Here is a 19,150-nt window from a genome sequence, read left to right as displayed (position 1 = left end):
TTCAGAGACAGGGGTCCTCCTCAAAGCCATATCCTTTGCATGGGGGCTGATGCCCGGCCAGGGATGTAGCGTGCAGTCTGTTTCTTCAGGCTGCAGGAGCACTCTGTCTCTTGTGCAAGGTAATTGATCTAGTAGATTTCCAACATACCTCATGCTGATGAGATGCATGGTACGGTGAAGCAAGGAATTGGGTATACATGGTTCCTTAAATCATTTGTAGTCTGCTCAAATTGTTAACCTCGGGAACAGACCACTTGATAGATCTTGCCTTTTCTTTTCTTCTTCTTTAAAAAATTTGGGTGAATGTTTAAAAATCATGAATCAGTCAGTCACCGTTATTAATTGAAGAGCCGGGAATACCTTAATGTATTTTTAAAACTGGTGTTGGACCCTCTGTGTATTTCAGGTTAATACTTTTAAGCAGTTTTCAGCACGTTTATCTCACTTTATTCTCGTTCTCCTCGGACCTTCGTAGCCATATCACTTGTATAAAATAGGCTGAAATATAGTGACTGTAAGCTGTGATCTCAGTATAAAAAGGTAAGCTCTTTTATTTTCTGATTAAAGAGAAAAATAATTAAAGTCAATTTACACACAGCATGCATATATGACAATCATATATGGTATATTTGATCCCTTAGGTCTTATGTCATCACATTAACTTTAAAATTTTATGGTCTATGTGTAAAATAGTCATTTTCAGCATTTAACACCCATGTAATTATTTTTTGTTCAAGAGAGAAATTTCACTTTTGCTGGGTTATGTGTGTGTGTATATGTATGTAGAAACTTACAATATAACATGTATATAAATTATATACACACATGTACCTGTTTAGATACAAGAATTCAATGGTAGGAAAAGTTCACCTAAGAAGATTTTACTGTCAGGGCACTCTTTTGGCCAAAGTGCTGAAATTTCCATAAGCCGTAAGATTGGTAACAGTGCTGGTGTGGGGTCCATTTATATATGTAGCTGTTACACAAACTGGAGATCAAAGTGCCAATTTCTCAAGGAAAGAAACTTCTCTGAGAAATGAAAATCTCTGATCTGTGTTGTATGTCCCACTACAACAGCAGCAAGAAGCCATAAAAAAAAAAAAGCAATAGAAAATGAAAACACCAACAACAAAAAATAGCATCCAAAATTTTAAGGTAACTATGGAAAATATAGTTGACTGAGTTTAGCTATTTCCAGAACCAGCTTTGGCAAGACTCAGAATGGTGTATACCTAGTCTGCAGAGAACAAATAGACTCAAGGCTATTGTTGTCTGTCTTTTCCAGGTTAGGTAGTTAGATGATTTTATTAGGCCAAATATTTTAATAAGGATTTGCTTTGTTTAGTTAGTGTTCCATAAATGCATTTCACATGTGTTAGATGTTCTTTATTAAGGCTGTACTTGATATATAGAGATCTAAATGAATTTTATGTTTTTTATTTGTTTCTAAGTAGCAGTTTTCTTTTTATTACTAACTTGAAGGTTGCTGGAACAACTCCAATCCACACCCCCCACAGAATCTGTATGTACATTTAATATTGCCTTGGCATTTATAAAGGGTTGTATACGAGGTATAGCTGACTAGTACCAGCTACGGTCCAATTCTGCTAAAGCAGCTGAGTGCCTGTTATGTGCCAGGTCCTTTCCTGGGTACCAGGGAAACAGGCTTTTTGGTGGAATTGAACCTACTATAAATATCCTAGTTTGGGAGACAAATAGAGCATTAGCAGTGGCAAAGGCTAATCATTTTTCCTGTTTAATAATGTGAGCCCTCTGGCATTACTGAAATGGGCATCATTTGAAAGTTCACTCATTTAAAATATTTCTTTGGCAGTTTTGAGAGCCTGAAACCAACTTTGGTTTATGTTTATGGAACCCTCAATCCGAGAAGATGAACAGAATGAAATTAAGTACAAATACCCCAGTCCTTTAAAATCAGTTTTTATAGTATAGCAATGTACAAAGTGGTTAAATACTGACCACTTTTTTTTTAATGACAGATGAGGGGAATTTTTTTTTTTTTTTTTTTAAAGGAAAGACAGAGAGAAGGAAGGAAGGAAGGAAGAAAGGGAAACATTTTTAAACATTTTCTTGTTTTATTGTATTCTGTTTCTCTGTTTTTGTTACATGGGCTGGGGCCGGGAATCGAACCGAGGTCCTCCGGCATAGCAGGCAAGCACTTTGCCCGCTGAGCCACCGCGGCCCGCCCCAGATGAGGGGAATTTTACTGTTAAAATCAATCATTCACTATAATTTCCTTTTGTTTATTAGATTTCATTAAGAACTATAGTGGATGAAAAAATTTTCAGTAGTGAGTTTGAGGAAAGAAGTGGGGAGATTTTTATTTCCTCAGCAGGTAGATTTCTAGTCCTAGGTATGGGGTGCCTAGCCTACCCTGGCAGATTCAAAACCAGGAACATTAAGAACAGTTAAAGCTGAAAACACCTGCTCTGTGGATAGTCTTCCTATAATTCTCTCATTTTATGCCAGTGCTTCCTGAGGAGGATGGGGTTGTCTCCTGAGTCATCCAGCACAAGAAAGGTGCTGTTGCCATACTCCATAAGATGCCATGTCATCCAGTGACCATAGATTTCTCAGTTTTTACTAGGAGGCCTGGAAGGGAGATAGATGGGTGGTAGATGAGTAACAGCTGCAGAGCCAAGAAACTACTGCTGAGGTGAGTTTCAATACTGCTAGGTTTCTCTCTAGCAACTATTCACAGAGCACAGAGATGGTACTTATATAAGAATGAGTCACTTTTGTAATAGCATCTTCCAGAAAAATGGTTTTAAGTCAAGAATTCAAGTTGAGTTGGTTGCAAGAATAGATATCCTTTCCCATATTATCATTTTTAGGTATACACCAACAGCTTCCATTGATACTTAAAACAGTGATTTTTGGAAGTTTTTTTAAAATAGCATCATAATGCAAATTAGGTTATGTAAGATTTACAGCACAGCTAGAAATAGGGAATAGAAACCATGTGGGAATTTGGGCCAAATTAATTCTCTCCCTTCAGCAAATCCACATGGGGCTCAGGAATTAAGTGAGCTGATACATGTAAAGTGCTTCAAACAGTACCTGACACATAGTAACTGCCCAGTAAATGTTTACTATCCCTGCCATACTTAGTTGAGGTGAAAAAGACGCATGTGAGTAATGCAAGGGTGTCTCCATAGTTGGTTGAGAATCAACTGTGTGGCCTGCTGGGGTGGAGATGTGTTGGCTCCTTCTTGCTGACTGGTTTGGGCAGCACCCAGGCTTTGGGAGAGGATTCCTAGCTTCTGGAGGTTAGATGAAAAACACAATACAAAGACCTGGAGAGAAGTAGTGTGAGGCTGCTGCAGTTTCAAGCTGAATTGTTTACATTTCTGCTGTAGTAGTTAAATCACTGGACAGTTTGCTACCACGGGATTATCAATACTTGGTTTGGGTTTTCAGGGTGCTCAGAACTTCAAAAGGACTGAGCTTAGAACACCTACCTGCTGATTCTAAGTTTCTGCCAATGCATTAATAATAAAAAAGTATGTTTTGATTACAGCTATCCATGGAACTCAATATGCAGGGCCCTGCAGTGATTGGTAGGTAGAAAGCAAATTATAAACCATGGAAAGGAAAGGAGGAGACTGTGTGGCATGCTTAAAAGGCTGTTAACTCAGATGCTTCTCTGAATCACATCCCTGCAGCTTTGTGTCTTCCACTTTGCTTTAACACTTTGGGAGAAAAAAATCTTTACTCACCAGCACATTGAGGCCTCCCTTCTATTAACCTTAGAAAAAACATCTGTCTGTCTGTCTATCTCTCTCTCTTCTCTATCTGTCTAGACACAGTTGGACAGTTGCTTTTAAACAAGAGGGAAAAAGGGTAGATGGTAAAATTTACAAAGTTGGGTTGAATAATGAACACATAGTTTACTGTCCAGTTCTGGTTCTCATACGTCTACAGATACTTTAGGAGTCTCTAAAGAAAAGTGGACAGATATTCCAATCTGTTGATGAGTTGAACTAAATGAGGAATACAGATTGAGTTCTGAAATGCTCTAAAGTTGTAAAAACTGCTGTAGCCAAGGACTGAGTGATACCTTTAAGAAGGCAAATAAGATAAACTTGCATTATAGTCAAGAGTCTCTTCTTAAATCCAGGAGATATTTGTATCACTAAATTCCTGGCAGAAGTCACCCCATTCCTCCCTAGCAGTGGCTGGCTGGTAAAATCATCGGCTCTTTCAGCCAAAGTTGAAGGAGAGCATGTTTTTTTGCCCTAATCAGTTATAAATCTTTTAATTACTTAGTCTTTCTAAGGAGAGTCTTGACCTTTTTTGGCAGACATTTGCATTTCTGCAAACTGTGATGGTGGGTAGGGTGAAGATGGTCTCCGTCTTTACAGGTGAATTAAGAGCATCTGACCAACACACTCTGGCACACAGAAGATGCTTCTGGAGCCATCTTCTTTGCTGCTGGATGGTCAGCAGGAATTAACAGGATTAGCCAACCAGCTGTTAGGACATTCTGTCACAACTGCCTGGGAGCCCTGTCCCTCTGTGCTTTGTTTTAGTTTCTCTTACCTTGATCCCTTTGTATAGTTTGGTCTAATGGCCTCATTGTATTAAAATGTCAGCTGAATGCCCCGGTAATTAACAGGAGCCTTCAATTTAATTCATTTTGGGTTGTCAGCAGCAGTTTTTTTTTTAATAAGCAGGAATGGGAGAAAGAAAAGAGAGGAAGGAAAGGTGCTAAAATTGGTATCTCTTGGATGCCAGGCAGTTGGACATTCTTCTGATTTAATTTCAGAACAACCTATTTGGAGGTGCTATATCCTTGTTTTACAGATGAAAAAACTGAGGTTCAGTTCTTTAAGGCTAGATTCAGGAATGAAGCTCAGTTCTTTCAACACCAAAGCCTCTTTATACAACACCATTGCTGTGGATTAAATGTCTGGGAATGAAGGTGAGGAGCACGTAGGACAACAGACAGGAGGTATGCAGGCAGTGTGGCGAGGCCAAGTGGGCCAGTAGTAGCTAGAAGGAGGGCCTGAACACCAGCCAGTGGCCTCAGGCAGGACTCTCACAGATCTTCTGGCTCTGCTAGGAATCAGATCATAATTCTGGTGTCCCTGGCTCCAGACTCAGGGGCAGATCCTCAACAGTGTGCTGGATTCTAGGCCCTCTGACTTGAGGTCATTCCAGACCAGATATCCTGGTTTAGGGATTGGGATATTTTCTTTTAATCTGATAGGAAAAGCTGGTTTTTATAAATTGAAAAAATAGACTGGAAGATTTATAAATAAGCAGGAAGTTTTTGTTTTGTTTTTTTTTCCATTTTTTGCTTTTTGTAGTCGAAGCTTGTTTTTCTGCTTGAATATCAGTGAGAAACTGAGGTGCGTGTTTTTATTTAGCTAATGTTTTCTGAGTGCCTGCTCTCTTCCCAATGTGATATAGATGCTGGGGGTGTCTTAAAAGATTTGAACCAGGCTCTGAAGGCTGGTGAGGCTTTGGCTCATTGGGTAAAAGTAAGGGGCACAAAGGGGGTGGGGGGTGGGGCAGCCACCCAAGTGTAAGTGTAAAGAGGTGTCTCCTGGCAAGTGGGGTGGGGATAGCAGAGATGGGAAAGGTGGCAGATTGCAGAGGCCTATTCTAATTGTTAGGAGTTTCCCCTAGACTAGGCTTCAGGGGAAGGCTGCCAACCTGGAGACAGGCATCATCCCTCTGGGTCTGCCCCGAGCATGGTGAGCCCTGGCTTGGATGGCTTTGAGGTTTCAGAATTGCTGCATGTTAGCCTGCCTGCTGAATGTGTCTGATTATCTCGCTGCCACGTCCTACTCTTTTGCTAATTAATGCCAGCTGGGTTTCTGCTTATACGCTGGTGGGTATGGGGATGGATTATAGAATCCTTTTCAGGGAAAGATATTCCTCACCCACCCCAATTCATCACCTTTCTTGACAGTCTGCAATTTTTCTGCCCAAACTGCCTTCCTCTTGGAGAGGAACAGGAAGAAAGAACCTTCTTTTAACCTAGGTTATATGAATTCTAGAGTACTGATTTGTGTGTGAGAGAGAATGAGTACCTGGCATTTGTAGAACACCCAACACTTTGCAAAACCCTTTCCCATTCATTATTTCATTTCCTACTCTACCCATAGAATCCTGGAGAAGTAGCAATGCGTGGATTGTTGTCTCTACTCCACCGACAAGGAAATTTGAAATCCAGAGACTTTTCAAAACCACCCATCTTGCTTATGGGAAAACATTGTGGCTCTTTATTAGTAAGGTTTTAAACCACATGGGATAAATAACATATCTTAAACCGTTTAATTTTAGAGTTAACAGAGCCCTTTCTTAAGGCTTAGTTTTGAACTCCACCACAACTGTGGGATATAGAAATTTTCACCTTTTACAGATGAGGAAAATGGAAGCTTAGAGAAAGAACATGACTTGCCCAAAATTATACAGCTAATAAGTGGTAGAGCCCACACATTCTAATAGCACTGACCTCAATATTGGTGTTTTGTATTACTAGTCTAGACTGATACCTATTCTATTTTCCAAAGCCAGCTAGCAACAACTCCTTCTATGATGCATTCTGCTCACCTTTCTTCCAGACTTTTGGGATTTATCCTGGGACTTGAAAGAAAACAAACCAGCCCAGCTCCTCCTGGATCCCCCTCCCAATCCAAACTTTCCTGGCTCATTCTTTTTCTGATTGGTTTGGAAGAAGTGATTGTTTGCTCCTGGGCAAGATGTCCAGTGTCAGCCTTGGACTGGGCACCGTATTTTTTGCCAGCTACACAGTTGGTCAGTTTCCACAAACCAACTTATTTGTACTATAACTGAACCTGTGATAAAGTAAAAATTTAGCAGTTGCCATTTGGAGATATACTCAAGGGTTAGAAGGAGGGGAGCGGATTGTTGTTGGAAGTTTGCTTTTTATGTCCAGCCTCACCAACGTTTTGGTTGTCTATTGCCATCTGTTCCTGGCTAGGCCTTGAAAATGTACTTTAAAGGGGGGGTGGGGATCACCCTCATAGTTTTTCCAGAATGCTCCAATGCCTGGGATTGTATTCGAGCCTTGTTACATTATAGATTAGTCTCAGAGGTTGCTCAGCTTTTTCAAATCGTTCATGCCCTTGGAGGTTACAGTGAGAGAAAGATGGTGGGCATCATCAGGAGGTGAAAAGTCTGTGGAGGTTGGCACCTGAGGGACTCGAGAAAGCTGGACGTACCTTGAAACAAGATTTTTAAGACCAATCTTAACAAAAAGGGAGACTTGGGTAGAACGTGGACAGTTCCACCAGCTATTTTAAGGGATTATTTTTATTTGTGCCTCCAAGAAGGAGGAACGCAGTTATGGGAAGCCAGTTGGGCAATTTGAGCTAAAGTCTGCCCCCTTTAATAACAGACAGGATTGCCTTGGGGGAGTAGGTGGGTTAAGAACCGAGGTTCTTGTAACCAGAATTGTTCAAGCAAGAAGCCAGTTTTTTGGATACTGTAAAGGGAATTCTTCCATAGGATGTGAGTTTGGACTGAACTCTAAAAGTGATTGGTGACAGTGGCAAGACTACTTCTCTCCTCTTAGGTACATGTAGTTATTGAGAAATTATTCACTGTCTCTACAACTTTTTATCAGGCTCTGTGTTGGAAGAGAAGAGAGCAGTTGGAGAAAATGTCAAGATTTTCAGCTTAGACAACTGAGTAGATGGCAAAGCCTCTGATCAAGATGGAGCATGTGGGAAGGGAGAGGAAGATGCTCAGGGAATTTGAACAGAATAAGCAACTTTGGCCAGTTCCTCCCTTCCTGATAGGGATGTTATTCCTTGGCCCAGGGCTGGGTGCTTGCTGGCCCATTCTTAGGTCTCCCACTCAGTCCAGGAGAGAAGCCAGGCCTATAAAAAGGCAGTTATATACTGGAAGAGAAGTGCTTAGAGCTGAGTAATTTACAGAGAGTTATAGGAGCTCTGATAGAAGGGGCAAAGCCTTCCCATTGAGACTGACTTCCAAGTGGATCATTTGCTCAGTAGGGGAATGGGAAGGGTCATTTCAGGGGGAAGGAGCACAGTATGCATCAAAAGAGCATGGCCTACTCAGGATAGCACCAAGTTCCTTGTTATGGGGCCCGGCTTGGTTTGGAGGGTTGAAGTGGAAAAAGATGGAACTGTAGTTTGGGGCCATTTTGCACAAGACCCTGAGTGCTGTGCCCTTCAGTTATTTCTGACATCCACAATGGTAAGAGAATGCTAGAGGACTGATTTCAGTAATTGATGGGGAAAGACCAGAGGCAGGACGACTGGTGGGGAAGAGGCTGTTGTGAATGGCCAGGTGAGGAATGAGGGAGGCTGATGGGGCTGCAGGGGTGGAGAAGCAGGGATGGAGACTTCACAGGCCTGATTGCTCACCAAGGAGAATGAGGGCCTGCAGACCACTTCTCCCCACTTCTCCTAGTCCAGTTTTGAGGAGGGGTTGTCTGAGAGAACGGTGGTGCCTATATTTTCTTTCTTTCTGCATGTACCTGGGTGCAGCGAACAGGGGAGGCCTTCAGAGAAGTTGAGAGATGGTGGGCTATACACACTTCAAGAAGCCAACAATTACTAAGGCAAGCTGCGTGTGCATAAAGGCAGAATTAGATGCTGCTCCAGTGCATCAAAAACTGCTTTGGGCCGGACCTTCTGTTGGGTGTTGGGGAGACTGAAATTGAGACAGACATGATGCCTGCCCCAAAGTGGGCTTAGTGTAATTGGGACAGCAACAACAAAAAAACCATGAATGTATATAGTGCTTTATATCCTCCAAAATCCTTTACCTCAGAGAAGAGTCCCCAGGCTGGTTGAAGGGAGCATCTGTGAAGTGTCACGGATGGCAGTAAATGCCATTGTTTTCTTAACCTGAAGTGGTGTGGTGCTGCATGTGCAACAGCAGGAGTATAGTGGGTGCCATAGCAGGGCCTCCTAGAAGGGCCTGGAGTAAGAAGACATAAGTGCTTACAGAGCCACTTCATTTAATCCCCAACAGCCCTGTAGGAGTTGGTGAATTTAGAAAAGGGAAGGCACTTGCCTAAGATCATATGGTTGGGAAGTGGTGGCATGAGGCTCCCCTCAGCTCTTCCGAGGTATCTCTTGAATGCTGACATGATCCTGACGGGGTGGGAGCCACAGGCTGGCAGTCTAGTACTGTGAATCAGCTTCCATCTGGCCTATGGAGGCTTCTTGTCCTCTGGTATCAAGTCAGGTGGTGAGTTGGAGCTGGAGTGGGAAGAGCCCTGGGAAAGTGTGCCTCACAATAGGGTGACTATTGTCTGGCTCTAGGGGAGTAGTTTTCTGGTGGAAAGAGAGGACTGTTGGTGGTGGGTGATGGTGGGGAGAGGGTGGGTGCATAGGCAGGAAACCACCAAAAACTTAGGAAATTGGATGCTGCTTGCTCTCAGTGAAGTTGTTTTCTAATTTCTGAGTATTAGGTGAAGGTGATGGAAGGAAAAAGGGTCATTGAAGATTGTGCCTGTGAAGCATATTGGCTCTTATCTTCAGGCTTTTATCTGGCTCCCTCTCTTGAAGGGGGTGGGGTATACCACTTGGGTTTTACCAAGTGGTCTTGTCCCTCCTTGGAGTGTGGGGTGTTTCTCAGGCTCTGATACACCAGGTGTGTAACTTCTTAAGAGAAGGAACACTTCATTTTCTAGAAGTGTTTTTCTGTGTTCAGGGAAAGGAAAAGTACAACCGTGAGCCCAGCAACAGATGGAGATTCACACCTTTGTAGAGATGGAGTTTCTCCCTTCACCTACAATGTCAGGTGTGCCTTTCTCAGACAGTTGAGCCCTACCATAGCGCCAGGCACCAGAAGTCACTTATGGAGCTAGAGCCTTGCCTAGGCTAGGCTCTGTTCTGTCTTGTTACCCTGCTTAGTTTTGAAGAGATGATGGTTAGAAAATTCTCTTCTGACTTTAACCTAAATATTCCTCCTGCTCTGGAAATCAGAATTGTATTACTGTTCATAGTGGTGAATCAAGAATAGGGCTAGGAGTTTCAGACTTCTAGGAAGACCGTGCTTAAGAAGTCCCCTCTCCACTTGTACTTTAGAAAGATGCATTTTAAGTTTTTAGCTTCTTTCCCCTCTCTTGTGGATAGTTTGTGCTCTCCTCTTCTGTTGCTCACAAATACTCCCCTGCCTTGAGTAGGCATCTGATGTGGTGGGTCACTGATAAAACACATTGGTCCAGATACATTCATTTCCTTCACGTGCTCATGCAACTTTCTAAGCCTCCTTGTGTACCTCATCTCACTGGCTCCCTAACGCTACGGCCTTGACCTCTGAAGTAGTGATGATAGCCTGTGTATGAGGTATGATTTGGAAGTTAGCCAGGAAAGCTCTGGTTCCAAAGATATCTCCTTTCATTTGTTATTATGTCAGAAATTCAGTGCATCCCTTCCTGTAACCATGGCTTCATTTCTTGCTTAGACCATCCTTCCCCATCAGGCAGGGTTCAGTCTACAATCCTCACTTCTGAAAGGGGGTACTGAGTGCTACTTTTCCCTCCTGCTCACTTATGGTCGATTTTCAGAGATGGGACCTGAAATGTGGGAGGTAGCTCAGCTGCCATTTATGATTACCTTTCTGGTAAAGGAAGGTTTTTAAAAACTCAGATAAGGAACCAAATTGCAGGCATCCTTAAGTCCCTTAATTAAGGGCCTGATTTTTCATCTCACAGCGATCAAGCTGTGATGGCTATCTTGCAAGCTGTGTCTCCAGCTTTCAGACAAACTTATTTCTCATCACACCAGGGCTTGAGAAGGCAAAGTGAATGCTTGGTCAAGGCAGGAATACCTTTGCCTTTGCCCTGCTTATCTTATGAGTCATGAACTGCCTTCTTTTGGGCAGATTTCACATATTTTAGCCTTCAGTATTGTTTATTCTGTTTTCCCAAAGCATCTTTGAAAGGCCTTTCTTTCACTCTGAACCCCGTCTGGCCTGTTGTGCTGAATCGTTGGTCTCTATAAGGGGCTGATCAGGACCCAGCTACTACATCCTCAGAAGATAGGTCTCCTGAGGTAGCCGTATTAGGTCAAGGACACCTCTGTGAACAGTGAGGCTGATAGTCCTGCTCACCATGGAGTCCTTGGCTAGGAAGGGCTGGGGCAGGCCTGGGGCCTGGCTCAGTCTGTTGGCACTACTGCCAGTACCCCAAGCCCATGCATCTTGGTCTGCCTGTTCTGTGGTGTTCCTAAGGGAGATGGACTGTAAGACTTGTTTATCCCAGCAGAATTCGTTGTTTGGGATGGAGTAGGAGTCAGCCAGTGTAGAACTGAAGCCTTGGGCAGTTCAGGAAGGGGCTCCACTCACTAAGGAGTAAGGTGGCCCTGGCTCAGCCTTAGTGAACCCTTCCTCTGCCACAGGTTAGGAGGTCAGAGAATGTTGAATGTAGCAGTGGATAGAAAACCTTTTCCTACTGTACAGTTATGTATAACATTGGACTCCTGGCTGTAATTCACTCTGGTCTGGTGATGGTCAGGTTAGTTTTTAGAAATCTTATTTAAAATACCTGTTTGTATCTATTTACTGTGTTTTTCTGAATACACGTGTAAATAGTATAATTTGCAGTGCAAAGTCCTTGGCAATAACTTTGTTGTGTGTTATGTTACCAAAAAAATTGGAAAACACAATCTTCTTCCTTGGGGCGATGATTACATGTAGGACTCTGAACTTTGAACCTCCGGCATTGTTGAAGCAGCAGCAGCCGCCGCCGCCTTCATGTGTGGACTGCCACCGATTGCTCACACAGAGATGCCTGGCCTTCATCCAAAGGGATTCTCTGCTGCCCCAACTTCCACAGGCAGTGCCCACACTGTGGCTCCTTCGCACTGAGTATGTTGGACTCTGCCATAGACCGACCCTCTTGTCTGGCCGCTGCAGTTTGTTTGTAATGCCCTAACATGTTGCATTTTCCCCATTTGGATCAATAGAAATAAAAGCTTCTGTCTTAAACAGCAATAGGATGAACTGTTCTGTGCAGGACTCGCTCTGTTAAGTGAAGGAACTGAATTTGATGAAAGATCCAAGTGCAGGCCCCCCCCTTTCATGGCCCTTATGACACTCCAGCTCAGTCATGCAAAAGGACAAGGGACTGCGGAAGCTTGAAGAGGGGAAGGGGGTCTTAGCTTGGCTTCTGATGATGGCCACTGGTTTGGGTGGTGGAGCCAGGGCCTAATTCATGTTCCTGTTTATGGTCCTTAAATCTCTTGATTCTCTGTTTAAGAGAAAGTTTTCTCAATGATGTAACTTTAACTCTGACAGCCTGATGCGGTGAGTTATAAATATTGAAGGAATGCTAAATCCCAAACCTCAGAACTTAATGGTGCTTTTCACTTACATCATACTCAACCCTCATACCTTTTTTTAGGGGTTAGCATTGACCTATGTTACTGATGAGAAAACTAAGTCTCAGAGACAAAGTGACTTGCGTAAGGGTATAGAGTTTCTAAGTGGCAGCAGGAATTTGAATCTAAAGCTGAAGCTCTTCCTCCTGCTGCATCCTGAAAAGTCCTTGCACTAAAGCTGCTCTTGTAACCTGGAGAGCCTGTGACCACAGTGAGACCTCACCCCACCATGATGAATGCAGAAAAGAAAATGCACCCAGTCCGGGGAGGGATCCAGGTCAGTGCCTGCTGCTGTTGCCCTCCAGGTAAGTGGAAAGCTGTGGGGACAAAGGCAGTGGGTTTTCACATTCATTTTGTAACTCCGAGCCCCACCTGCTCCCTGCACACCATCAATTTGGATTCGTAGCCAACCTAGAATTGAATGATGGAAGAGCTGGCTGAGCCACGCCTGCTGCTATGCCAGTCCCCAAGTACCCTGCACCCAATTCTTGTGCACGAGTTTGGTTCGTCTTTTTCAGCTTGGAGGGAAAGGAGGACAGGCTTTCTTGACCACAGTCAGCACAGGGCTTAACCCACAGGATGGCACTGTTGAGTTGGAAATGGGGGGAGTGGTAGAAGGGAATATTGTTTTTCCTGCTCTTGGGTCCTTGAAAAAAATGGTGCTATGTGGTAGAAACGATAGAAATTCCAGATGTTCAGTTTTGGCCAAAGCATTTTATTTTTGAACCTGGGAATAATGATTTTAGGGAGAAGAATGCAAGAGGAGAATCAGGAGCTTTCCAGTAGCTCAGGAACTCCTAGGAATAGGCACTGAAACCCAACCAAGTTGGAGAGGTTAGGTGGCTTTCTCCAATGAGTTGTGCTTCAAGGTCCGTGGCCTGGCCTTGAATCTAGGGTCTTGGCTCTGGGTTCCTATGTGTGCTGATTGTAATGAAGTGATGTGATAGTTTCTCTCTACTTGTTATCCACAAGGTTATTTTAAAGCAAGAGCCTAGCTGGTTACTGGGTGTCAGAGGATTGAGTTAACATCCCAGCAGTATGACATGGGCTGTTGAGGATCTTCTCGATGGGCCCCAGTGTCTTCACCTCTATAATGGGGGGTGGCAGAGAACTTAGTGCTCAATCCTTTTGTTCTAGGAGCAAGTGCTTCACTCATTCTGTCTGGTTCCAAGCCCCATGTCTATCTTTATCTCTCCTGTTCTGTCACCATCTCCAAATGAATCTTACAAGATTTAAATTCCAATTAAAAAAAGGGGGGGGGGACATCTCTGGACAAGTGAGGCACTATAATCCCTTAAACAGCCACCAGACAATGAGGTATAGGCTCTGAAAGGCAAATTGACTCTCCCAGGCCATGAGGGAGGGACCCTTGTCACCTACTGCACTCCTCTCTGCATAGGCTCTGTTCTTCACAACACAGCAGATCAGTTCCAGAGCCGGGAATGATGTTCTGAGCTTATTTTTATTTTGCTCATGTGGCTTTTTCTTTCCTTCACTTATTTCACTGCTCATCCCCTGCCACTGGAACTTGAGATTCAGAACAGATGAGGTAGCAGTAGTACTAGGGAGACTGAGCCAGATATCTCCTGCCTTTTGCTTTGAGCTGCTGCCATGCCCCTGAGAACTATTAACAAGGCTCTGGGGGAAATGAGCACAGGCTGCAGCAGGACTTGGTAGACAGTCCACTCAGCCTGATAAGTATTTCCACTGCCCTTGTGAGCAACCCTGAGAGTTGCCAGGGAAGATACGGTGCCAACGTCACAGATCCAGAATACAGGTATTGCCATCAGACCTCATGCTCGTTTGCTCTTTCCCTACCACAGTTCCCTCCAACCACCCAACTTTTTCCTACTTCCTTTTATAGCAAGCCTTCTTAAAATCTACACTAGCTGTCTCTGCTTCCTCATCTCCCACTCCTCAACTCACTGCAATCTGGCATCCCCACCACACCCCACCAACCTCACTCTGCTCTCAGCAGGTCATAGCAACCCCCCAATTAATTGCCAAATTCAAGAAGCCCATGCCCATAGCCTTACTCCATTCTCCGTGTCCTCTCTTCTCTCCCTTGAATGGTGGTACCTAAGCACTAGCACCCAGGACTTTCTCATCCACTGTTAGAGCTTACACGCTAGAGCAGTGCTTCTCAATCAAGGGGAGTTTTGCCTGTCAGGAAATTTATCTGGAGACATTTCTGGTTGTCACAAGTAGGATTGGGAAGAGGGGTGGCTGTACTACTACATCTAGTGGGTAGAGGCCAGGGCTGCTGCTAAATCAAGGCACAGGATAGTCCCCCACAGTAGAGAATTATCCAGACTCATTGCGTCAAGGTTCATAAACCCTGTATTGCCCAGGCAGTTACTGGGCTTCTTTACAGTCTGGGTATCTCCAACCTGGATGTCCCAGACTGCCCCAAATCCATACACCAAGTGCTCAGTTGATCTTCCTGGTATGCTCTTTCTCTCCCTTTCATTAAGTTGGATTGCCTATCCAGGGATTTTTCTCAGATCTGTCTCCTTTCTCACTCCATCTCCTTTACTATAACTTCTCAGACCCTAGTTCTTTCTCAGTGACTGACAGAGAGCATCCCAAAATGCAAATCCACTTGAAACTCTCCATTGGTTTTCCATCGCCTTCAAATTCCTTATCTGGCTCCAATTTAATTATCCAGTCTCATTGCTCCTCAGTCCTCCTCAAGCCCACTACAGTGCTAACAACGATTTCTTTCAACTAAAATACTGTTCCCTCCTCCTTCAGTAGATTGCATAGTTGTCAGTGAAAATTAACTGTCACTGCCATTTCATCTCCCTTGCAGTTAGACATACTATCCCATTTCCCACAAGATCCTATACACCTGTTATAGCATTGACCATACAGGGTTATAAGTATTCTCAATCTCAGCCTCAACCTAACCAAGGGACCTCCTTGGGGGCAGGGCTCTGAGTCATTTTAGACCTATGTGACAGAGCTGACTAGTACATGTTCTCCTTTCTCTGGGCCAGGGCACGATAGCAGGGGTGAAGATTTCTGCCGAGTCCAAAATCTCAGGACTGGAAAGGCTGTGAACAGGCTGGTCCTTCTGGACTCTTACCCTTGCTAGCCTGAGAACGGGTTGGCCAGGAGGGTGAATCCCAGAAATATGCCCTCCAGCCTGGCAGAGGGATCTTCACTGTGCTCTAGGGCCTCTGCTGAACACTTGCTAGGGGACAGGGTCTTGCTGGGTACTTTTCCAGCCTCTGTAAAGTAGACAGGGGCCCCTCCCCACTTACCATCTTTCCTTCTTTCTGCAGACATGAAGCCAGTGGTCTGCATCTTGGCCTGCTTCCATTCAAGGGCTGGGTGGTGGTGGAGTGCTGGAGGATTAGGAAAACATCACTCTTTCTTTCTCCTGTTGCAGAGAAGAGGGGCAAGGTGGGAAGGAATGAAGAGGACACAGAAGGCCTGGGATCTTCATGCCTTTGGTGCGGCAGTGTGAATATGCCGGTCACCAGAACTAGCTTTCTAAAGGATTTATCTGCCTATGCCCCCATTTTTTCCTAAAACTTGGGAGAGCATTACTGGGCCCCTGGGTACTCTGAATGATATTTTATATACTTCAGTGATTTCTCCTCAACATTCACATTTTGGGGCGTAGACTTTTCTCCCCCATCTCTGCCTGGAAAGATGCTTTTGTCTTTCAAGGCCTAACTCCAATCTTACCTCCTTGAGGACTTCCCTAAACCTCAAATACATAGTGTCTCACCCCATTATCACAGCATTTTATATCTTAGAGAGGGGGCAATGCTTAATTATTACTTTAGGTATCAGTCTCCCAAAGGACAAAACCTGCATCTTACCTTGTCCTACATGGTCTGGCACACATTAGCTGCTCATTAAGGCGAGGCACTGCCTGAGGGTAAACAAACCTATTTGACAGCACAAAGGGATGGCCTTTTTTATTCGGCTTGGTGGGGGGAGAGGGGGGGAAAGGAGCACATAATGATAAAACCAGTTTTTACAAAGCAAACATTTTGTACCAAAATATTTAATGAATATGCTTGTTAAAATAAAACCAACAAAAGAAACAGTAATACAATTTTACTGGTTTGTATTTCAATTCATAAAGTTGACACACCGAAACTACCCTAGCACAATTTCCACATACCTATTATTAGATGGGCTTACAGCCATTTTGGTAACTGAACAAGAAAGACACAGAAAGCAGCAGAGGGGATGGTTTAAGGGCGAGGGTTGCTTTTGTTACCTCCCTTATCACAGGACCTCAGCAAGTGTTAGTACAGCCAACAAGAAAAGAGATACAAAAGAACTCAAGTGTCTATATACAATACAAACAAGTGCCTCTTGTAACCAGCTACTTCCATGCTGCACGCAGCATATCACTATATAAATTAAAAGTCAAAGTTTTTTTTCTATTTAGAAAAGGTGCTACAATCTCTATTCCATAGCTTCAAAGTGAAAACTTGCAACCCATATGAAAAGTAAGATCTGTACCTAGCCACACTCTGGGGAGGGTCCAGAGGCTCAGGCATAACAGAAGGGGCTGGGTAGGCAGGGAAAGAGAGGACAGAGGCCAGGAGGATGGTGGCCTAATGGTATGTGCATCTTCATGTATGCACTTTTACCAAATACACACAACTCAGTGTCTTTCTCACTTGTATGACCTGTTGTGCAGAAACACTAGGAAACTTGAATGAGGGAGCTCTTCACAGCCCCCAGGACAACAGGGAGAAAAGCAGAGCCCAACAAACCTTAAGTGAAATTAAGTGCCTTAATAACCACATAATTAAATTGTACAGATCAGCAGTCCTAGTCTGGGATTGAAACACTGTCAAGTGGGTATACCGGGAAAAGATATTTATATATATATATATATATGTATATGTATATACATGACACATTAAGCAAAGTAAGATTTGCCCATGTTACAATTAATCCAGTCTCACAGTCAAGTCACTCATCCCAGCACTGTGAAGTCCATTTTGGCAGCTAATGCTAAAAAAACCAAACAAAAACAAGAATGATGAGAGTTGCATAGAATTGATCAGAAACGTGAATAATGCCAAATGAAAAACTGCACTGTAGAGTTTAACAAGACTGGGTGGCTTCAGCTGCAACCATGAAACCCTCCTATTTAAAACAAAGTGCTTTTCCATGTCTACCTGGGGGACCGCTGGTACTGAAGCAGTTAAGAATGATTTGACTTACTGATCCCCAGCTGTCCCCTACATATATATATTAAAAAATAAAAGATTAAAGGTTAAAGAATAAAAACCAACCTACCAAACGATCCCCAAACTCTGATAATGTAAACTCAGCCTTTGGGTTTGTAGGTAAAGTGTTGAACTACACCAAGAAAAGACATGGAAGGTCATACCAAGGAGTGTTTTCAAGAGTGTCCAGAGCATCAGCTGTGCTAGCAGGCTGATTAGTATCAGTAGTTAGGAGAGGCCTGCCCCAGAGGCTGCCTGCTTCATAAGCTCTGGTCCAGTGACCTACCAACATGTTACTATGGATCTGACTTAGGTACATTCTGGTCCTGGGACATGTCACAGAATCACACATCTGGCCAAAAAAGGCAACAAAAGGTGTTTTGTTTTTTGAAGGTGTCTGGAGGTGGCAGATGCTCTCAGCAAGTCTCTTTCCCTTGAACTCCAGTTGCTGTCTTTATGGAGCTCAGTGTTCGGTTAAACCATGTCTTCTTGGCTGCTTGTACCTCATTGAGGGCAAGGCCTAAATGGTGCTCCAAGTCCTGCAAGAGGAACAATGCACATGACTGGGTTCCCATGCCAATGACAACATCTCCCCAAAGTTGAGCCAAGGCAACAGTCTACAGTCTATTTAAAAAAAAAAATTTTTTTTATGCTACCATGCAACAAAACTACATGGGCAGGCACCGGGAAATGAGCTCAGGTTTCTGGCATGGCAGGCGAGAACTCTGCCACTGAGCCACTGTTGCCTGCCCTATTTACTTTTGAGAGGAAATTCCCTGTCTCATTTTCTGCCTAGCCTGTTTATTAAAACGGCTTCCTAATTTAGCATATCCCTTTCTTCTCTTCCCACTGCACACAAGGCAGACAGAGCTAATGCTCTATCTCTGACTGCATCATTAATTTCCAATAAAAACCTTTCACAATCTTGACCCACCTTTTCTCTCCAGCCTTAGTGCCCACCTCTACCCCTAGTATGTGGAAAGATTTCCTGAGGTTCCTAATTAGGGCCCTTTTCATCCCTCTGTGCTGCTGAATATGCCACTCCCTCTGCAACTGAAAAACCCCTGCTCAACCTTTTATCACAGTTCAGACACTGCATCACCTTGCTGATGCCTTTCCTGATTGTCCCGGACAGTCACACAAGCCATGTCATATAGCTTTCAGTCCCAGCAATTAGAACAGGGCCTGCAAAGAGCAGATGCCCAGTGAACATGTAAGCTCTACTCTTGAACTCTTTTCCTTCCATGTTATACTAAGTGTGGGTGCTGATGAAACTAGCAAGGTAGTAGTCTAAGGAAATAACCCTAATTTCTTCATCAGTAATGGAAGCTCTGTTAAATAATGTGCTCAAGGTCACAAAGCTAGTAAGTTATGGGAGCTGGGATATAAAAGTTTGTGTTTATGAAGCCCTCACTAAGAGTCAGGCACTGTGTTGAGCGCTTGCCATGTGTTATGCTTAGTCCTCAAAATAATTCTATCAGATAGGAACTGTCATCATCCACATTTGAGCAAAGAGGTTAGGAAAATAATGTAAGGTCAAAGAGTTTTGGCAGTGTAGCTGTAACTTCAAAGCATGTGCTCTTATGC

At 43.7% G+C, this 19,150-nt stretch overlaps 2 protein-coding genes across 15 annotated transcripts in view; one reads left to right on the top strand and one right to left on the bottom strand.

Moving 5' to 3' along the window:
- STRBP (spermatid perinuclear RNA binding protein) overlaps positions 1–11,970 on the top strand; it is a 76,523-nt gene extending 64,553 nt beyond the window's left edge. The window contains exons 17-20 of one of the 6 annotated variants that reach the window (XM_077144207.1): positions 407–540; positions 2,491–2,677; positions 3,542–3,581; positions 6,138–11,970. In XM_077144207.1, coding sequence (XP_077000322.1) covers positions 407–411 — 5 coding nt within the window. In that variant the 3' untranslated portion in view covers positions 412–540; positions 2,491–2,677; positions 3,542–3,581; positions 6,138–11,970. Of the gene's footprint in view, positions 1–406; positions 541–2,490 lie in introns of all 6 variants that reach the window. The other 5 variants (XM_077144206.1, XM_077144202.1, XM_077144205.1 and 2 more) reach the window with 5 other exon arrangements.
- A 4,453-nt stretch (positions 11,971–16,423) lies between these two features.
- Positions 16,424–19,150, bottom strand: part of RABGAP1 (RAB GTPase activating protein 1) — a 241,405-nt gene continuing 238,678 nt past the window's right edge. For all 9 annotated transcript variants that reach the window (XM_077144151.1, XM_077144178.1, XM_077144188.1 and 6 more), the window contains one exon: positions 16,424–18,102. In XM_077144151.1, coding sequence (XP_077000266.1) covers positions 17,980–18,102 — 123 coding nt within the window. In that variant the 3' untranslated portion in view covers positions 16,424–17,979. The remainder of the gene's footprint in view (positions 18,103–19,150) is intronic.

The sequence above is a fragment of the Tamandua tetradactyla genome, chromosome 2 (genome assembly GCF_023851605.1).
Source record: "Tamandua tetradactyla isolate mTamTet1 chromosome 2, mTamTet1.pri, whole genome shotgun sequence".
In the NCBI taxonomy this organism is placed as follows: Eukaryota; Metazoa; Chordata; class Mammalia; order Pilosa; family Myrmecophagidae; genus Tamandua; species Tamandua tetradactyla.
The sequence above is the reverse complement of the archived record's forward strand: the minus strand, read 5'-3'. Positions and strand labels throughout refer to the sequence as shown.